Source organism: Pygoscelis adeliae, unplaced genomic scaffold, assembly GCF_000699105.1.
Source record: "Pygoscelis adeliae isolate BGI_AS28 unplaced genomic scaffold, ASM69910v1 Scaffold266, whole genome shotgun sequence".
Classification (NCBI taxonomy): domain Eukaryota; kingdom Metazoa; phylum Chordata; class Aves; order Sphenisciformes; family Spheniscidae; genus Pygoscelis; species Pygoscelis adeliae.
This window is the reverse complement of record NW_008824987.1, coordinates 40,427-46,842: the sequence shown is the minus strand read 5'-3', so window position 1 is coordinate 46,842 and position 6,416 is coordinate 40,427. Positions and strand designations below refer to the sequence as shown.

Below are 6,416 nucleotides of genomic sequence, written 5' to 3'. Positions count from 1 at the left end.
ACCGGGTAGAGCCCAGACCCCCCGTGTGGCTCCCTTCCTCTTCCCGACGCGGTGGGGACATGGAGAGGGTGGGCTGGCTGGGTGTGTGCAGGGAGGGGGGTGCGTGGTGTTTGGGAGAAGATAATGATGTCTAGGGGTGGATGGATGGATGGATGGATGGAAATGGTGATAGAATAATATGGGCAGGTGGGTAGATGGATACATACAGTGATAGAAAATGTATATGAATGAATGGGTCTGGGGATGGAAAAATCATGGCTGGATTTGAGGATCGACTGCTGCCTTGGCGGCCGGGGCAGATGTGTGGGCAATTGCTGCTGCTGCAACAGCGAGCCTTTTGCATTCGCCTTATCAGCATCTCTCCCATGCAGCCCATCTTGCTCCTCTCCCTCAGCCCCCCTTTTCCCTCCATCGTCCCCAACTGCCCGGCTCGTCCCCCCATGCCTCGCTGGGGCCAGCCCCCAGCCCAAGCTCAGCCCAGCATCTGATCCAAACGGGAGATAAATGTCACCCAGAGGCACAAGTGAAGCCACTGATGGAAACGTGCAGCTTACACTGCGAGGTGACAATATTTCACCTTATCAGCACTAAGTGCCGTGATAACCCATAGTTATTGCTGCTGCCTGGTGCCAGCCTGCGCAGCACTGGAGCATCCCACGGCCTCTCCAGGGACAGTGACAAAGTGTCTTGTCCTTCTCCTGACAGATCTCAGGGAGAGGCACACGTGGACTGAAGCCACCGAGGGGATTATGCTTGGGATGGGGTAGGCTTGTGTGGCACATCAGCTCAGCCACCAGCCCCAGCTCATCCAGCTCCAGCCTGCACCGCTATTGGGGTCAGGACCCCTGGGGAGAAGCTCAGCCACTCGCTAGGGCCATGAAACCCCCCTCCCTGCACCCACCTTGATGATGTCTTCATTGTTGGACTTGCACTCAACCATAGCCGAGACATCCACGATGACACCACTCAGCTCAATGGCGATGACCTTCACAGGAATGGCCACCGTCCGCCCCGTCAGGATGGCCGTGTTGATGATTTCTGTGTCCTGGGTACGGGGCACAAAGGGGACCGTCACATTAGAGGGTAGCCTGTCCCTGATCCCAGCTGGCCCCTCTCCTGCTCCAGCCCTGGGGCACAGAAGGACCCATGTGTGGGTGGGATGTATGGATGTATAGGTGCTACGGGGCAGATGGGCTGGTGGGAGATCCCTCAGGGGGACCCAACCCATCCCCAACATCAAACCAAATAAGCTAAGCAGAGGGCAGGGACACGACTCCAAACCCACTCACCATGGCCAGGGGCACGATGGCCCGGATGTCCCTCTGGATGACTGTCAGCTCCGTCACCACCTTCTCCAGGTCAGGCGGGGGATTGCGGCCCCGGTAGTTGATGTGCCACATGATGCGGCGTGTCACCGACTGGCTGGTGAAGTTCTCCATCTCGAAATCCAGCTGCATGATCTCAGAGGAGGAATCCCCGTCCCTGGGCAGGGGGACAGGAGGGGGGACGCAGTGAGCTGGGTCCCGCAGACACCTCGGGATCAGCATCAGATGGTCCCCTCTAGTGATGCAGAGGATCCCCAGCAGGTCCCTTCTCGGGGTCCCCATGCCTGCAGGGGGACCATGCTGTGGGTGCCATCACAATGCTTGTTCCCAAACACAGCAGTCCTGATCTCCCCCTCCGCCAGGGGCTCCTGCAGTGGGAACCTGCAGTTCCCATGGGAATCTTCCCAGTGGGAGAGAGAAATGTATTTCACTGCCTCTCCCCAGGGGGGGGAAATCCTCAGTGGCTCAAGTGGGCGCCCTCCCAAGGCTGCTGGGTGATATATTATCACAGGGTGAGTGTGTGGCCACGGCCCTGGGGGACAGCGGGTGGCTGCAGGCATTGCCCTCGTCTCCCCGGCTCTGTCTTCCCGGCAGTGCAGCTGGATTTACTGCCCCAGGCTGCTCCCGCCTGCACACTCATCTCCCACAGGTCAAACCCCAAGTGTCCCACACCCAGGAGGACAGCACACCTGGGGACAGCAAATAAGTCCAATAAGAGCCCAGCTCAAGCTGTTGATTTTACAGCCCCTTCCAAGGGGATCACATGGGGAAACTGAGGCATGGGAGAAAGCGGTTCAACCACAGACAGCAGATGGGACAACACTGGGCTGGGACTTGGAGGAGGGCTGTCCTTCAGCCTGCATGGGCAGCCATGGGGATGCACGGGGTGGACGAGCAGGGGATGGGGAGGTAGACAGGACCGTCAGGGGATAATGACACCAAGACCCTCAGCTCATCAAAACCCCACTCATTTAACACTGCTGCTGAGGACAGCGGGACCCAGAGTTAACAGACAGGGAGCAAACCCTGAGGCAGTCCCCAAGGTGGGACGGGATGGAGAGGCTGAGCACTGCCAAACCCCGCGCATAGTGCCAGTCTAAGGGGACAAGGGGACTCAGCAGCTGGTGTCCCTTGTCCTCTGCATCACGGCTTGGACATGGTGAGACGGCAGCAGCGTAAATCGCTCTTACACCCCATCCCTATCAGCAAACCTCCCCAGATGCGATCCTGCCCTCCCACCCCTGTGTCCAACCTGCAAATCCCTTGGGGGGACTCAGGGTTCAACCCCCCCCAACCAAGTCAAACTTCTCCAGTGCTCCCCCAAAACAGAGCATCCCCAGGGGACACCCCAGAGCCCCTGTGAACGGCAGAGCTGGCAAAAGCCCCCCCCAGAGCAGGAGAAGGTGGGGGGAAGGAAAGGTGAAATCCCTGCGGAAGGGGAAGCTGGGACCGGCCCTGCTCTCATCACGCCATGTAGCAGCCATCGAGAATGTCCCATCAATTTGGGGATGCAGGATACAGTCGGGTTTCTCTCTGATAAATATCTAATAAATATGAGTGAAAGGGAGCAGAGAAAGGGGACAGCAAGAAGCTGGGGCTGCTCCAGGCCACAGCAAGCCCTGCTCCCTGCTCCCACAGCAGGGATGACGGGCTTTGCAGTGGAGCTGCCGCGCAAGGGCTGGTGGGATCCTCCTGGGACTTTGTGCCCCCAAGGCAGCTACAGGGGTGCAAGGGTTATCGCCAAAGGCCACCCAGTCCGAAGAAGAGGATTTGGCTGCTCACTGCCTCTTCCAACGCAGGAGTATTAAATACAGCCGGGAAGAGCCAAGTTCAAAGGCAAACCAGAGCTGCGGCTTCATGGCAGAGGCGGTTTGGCACTAGGACTCCTCACCACAGGGTGCCCCCCAGGTGTCCCAGGAGCCCTGCCAGGGGCCAGCCACCATCTTCTGCCCTCCCCGAGCATTGTCTGCTCTCAGACACTGCAGACAAGAGCTGGGCTGCCCAGACTGGGGGAATAACTTAGGATGCAGCTGCTGGGGTGCAAAACATCCAAAATTGGCCATCATCACCCCAAAGCTTAGGGCCCTTGCCCCCTCCCCGCGCAGCCAGCGCTGCCAGAAGCCCCCAGAGCCCTGGTGAAGCAAACTCCTCCAGCTGTACAGCCTGGAGGGCAACACGGCTTTGAGTCATTCATATTTTCCATTCTGTTAATATTTGATGGAGTTGTTTGTCTAAAAGGTGATTGTAATCACTTTAAATTCATCCTCCGTCTCTAACATTTCCAGGCTGATTTGAAGCGGCGGTGGCAGACAGGGAGAGGGGGAAGGGGGAGAGGAGAGGATCTCGCTGCCGGCAGGTCTGGCAGCTGCGTGCAGGGGCTCTGGGGTGGCCGTGCAGAGGTTGGGGGGGATTGTGGCACCAGGGACACTCCGATGTCAGCCATGGGGCTGCAGGCTCGGATGCTGCAGTTGCATTTTGTATCTGGAAGCAATGGTGTGGGGTAAAGGAAAATCCACCCTCCAGGTAAGCCCTTTGGAGGGGTTTTCTGCAGATAGCTTTTGAGCTCACATTCGAAGCAGTCAGAGCCGAGGATCTCCTTTCTGCAAGAGCTCATCCCCAGTTTCACTCAGTTTTGGGGTGGGGGGCAGATATACAGGGATATTTCCAACACAGAGGGCAGGAATAGCTCAAGCGCATCAACTCGCTTTAACCCAGCTCCTGGAGACATTTGTCTCTCTGTCCCCAAAGACACAGTGACTGAGATGCCATAGCCAGGGAATAATTGCATTCTAGCACTTGAAAGTCTTTCCTGCTAGTGATTTTGAGCCCATGCCCATCCCCTGCCCTTGCTCACTGTGTCCTGCCCACGTGGATGCAAGGGGCAAAGCTGCCCCTCGCCCTTGCAGCCTCTGTGCACTCGCAGGCCAGTCCCACATCTCCCCATCTCCAGGCTGAGCAGTCTCTGGGTTTTCAACTTGGCTTTGTGTGTCCTCACTCCTTCAGATCAATCTCATTTCTACCCCCTGGACTCTCCTCAACCAACCTGAGCCTTTCCTGAAGCCCCAGGAATGGGCACCGTCCTTGTGTCGAGCAGGGCAGAACTGATTCTGCCCGTCTCAAGTGCTGCCTTGGTTCATGCTCCCCATCCAACACTCATCCATCACCTTGGGGTCCAGACGGGACCTTGCCTGGGGACTGCTTCCCTTCCTTCCTGGAGGAGACACCAGGATAGTCAGCAAAGAGCTGCTGCCTCTCATGGTATTAAAACTTCTTAAAAAATTAAGATACTTCCACCCCAAACTGGGGGATCCTCCATGGCTTCACAATTCAGCCCCAAAATCCACCACATGTGCCTACCAATGTCTGACACAGCCAGGCGGTCCCAGCTCAGAGCCGGGGATGCAGCTGCTAAATGGTACCGATGACTTACAAGCGCATTGCTTGAGCCCCAGCTTGGTCGCCTGTGTTGACCCGGAGCAGATCCCACCTGAATGTACCACCTCACACAGCCCTTGGGCAGCTGCCTGCCTGACCACAAACCTGCCCACCTCGGGCCACGAAACCCACCTTCACCTGCCCTTTAGCTAGCTGCACGGTGCCGGCCGAGGTTAAAAACCACACACAAAATTAAGCTCCTTCCCATGTCGGTGCGGGACCTACCTCAGCTGGGCTGAGGGTTTGACCCCAAAATTGCTCATCCCCCTTCAGTGCCTCCAAGTCTCACAGTCCGGGCCACGCACTGCCATGCCTCAGTTTCCCCTGCCAGCACCCATGTGGCACTGCAGCCAACCAGACACCCAGGGTGAGGGTAAAGGGAGAACTGCTCCGGGCCAAACCCCAGCAATTTCCCCAACCCTCCCGGTGCTGGGGTGGGGGGAGAGGGGGGGTCCCCTACCTGGGCCTGGCACCATCCGCCCTGGCCACGTCGACGGTAGCGGTGGAGGGTTTGCCACCCGGCGGCAGCACTGCGTTAACCAGCCACTGCCCACTCCTCGACTTGGTGCTGAGCAGGTTGACGCCTTTCTTGGCCTTCACCCTGCAGAGAGCGACGGTCAGGGCCGGACCCTCACCCCTGCACACCCCTGGACCCCCCCGGCACCCTGCCGTAGGCGCAGGGGGATTTTTTGCCCCCGATCCCTCCTGGCTGTTGGAAACATCATCCAGGCTGGCAGCAACAGCCATGGGGCTGAAACCACCCCAGCCCCTCTTTTTCATAGGATTTTGTATCCCACATCACTTCTCCAGAAGGAGTTTGGTCCCCCAGCCCCAGTGCTGCTGCCCAGGACAGTAACGCCCCTGTGGGGCTGGGGATCCCCAGAGCGAAAGACAGGAGAGCCTGGCATGCCGTGTCCCCCATGCCAGGGGCTCGCTGCTGTCCTGGTGGCCACAGGGACACTTGCAAATGTCCTTTGAAGAGATGTGGCTGGGGGTCATCCCCCCATCCTTAGGGACATGCAGCAAGGGGAGTCCCCCCACAGACCTCCGCATATTGGGGTGCTCAGCACTAGGAGGTGGGTGCAGGGACAGGATGGCGGGGACATGGGGAGCCCCTGCTCTCTCTGCAGCAGCACCATGGCCATACTGCACCTTGTCCCCAAAGTGGCTGTGAACAAACCCACGTCTGCTGGTGGGGCCCTAATCCCAGTGCAACTGGGAGGGCGAAGGCAGCAGTCCATAGCAGCAATGCAGAGATGGAAACCCTGGATGGACAGCCCTTCCCTTCCCTCCAAGAAGCTCCCACTGCAAAGCCCCAAAAACATTGCAAAACCACATGTCGGCAGCTCCTCTGGCCTCCCTCACCTTCCGAAAGCCCTCAGACACAGTCCAGCCCCCAGCAGGTCCCCTAAATGCAATACGCCCTCCCCATCCTCTCCCTCCTGCCCGAAGCTGCCTTCGCACAGTCCAGCTGAAACAACCACCCCCTCGAAAGGCGGCTGCTCCCAGAGTGGGGGCAGCCCCAGGACCTTACCTGAGTGTGAAGTGCTCCACCGTGGAGTTGGACATCAGGTAGAGGAGGATGCTTAGCACCTCGCCCGGCTTGAGGGGCTTGTCGGGCCGGCGTATGAAGACGTTGGCATCCCGCCGATGCGC

At 58.7% G+C, this 6,416-nt stretch overlaps 1 protein-coding gene across 1 annotated transcript in view; it reads right to left on the bottom strand.

The window, feature by feature from the left end:
• Window positions 1-6,416, bottom strand: part of TMEM132E (transmembrane protein 132E) — a 13,096-nt gene that overhangs the window by 5,906 nt on the left and 774 nt on the right. The window contains exons 2-5 of the mRNA XM_009326067.1: window positions 6,295-6,413; window positions 5,221-5,361; window positions 1,290-1,482; window positions 902-1,045 (exon numbers count right to left, since the gene is read on the bottom strand). Of these exons, the coding sequence (XP_009324342.1) occupies window positions 902-1,045; window positions 1,290-1,482; window positions 5,221-5,361; window positions 6,295-6,413 (597 nt within the window). The remainder of the gene's footprint in view (window positions 1-901; window positions 1,046-1,289; window positions 1,483-5,220; window positions 5,362-6,294; window positions 6,414-6,416) is intronic.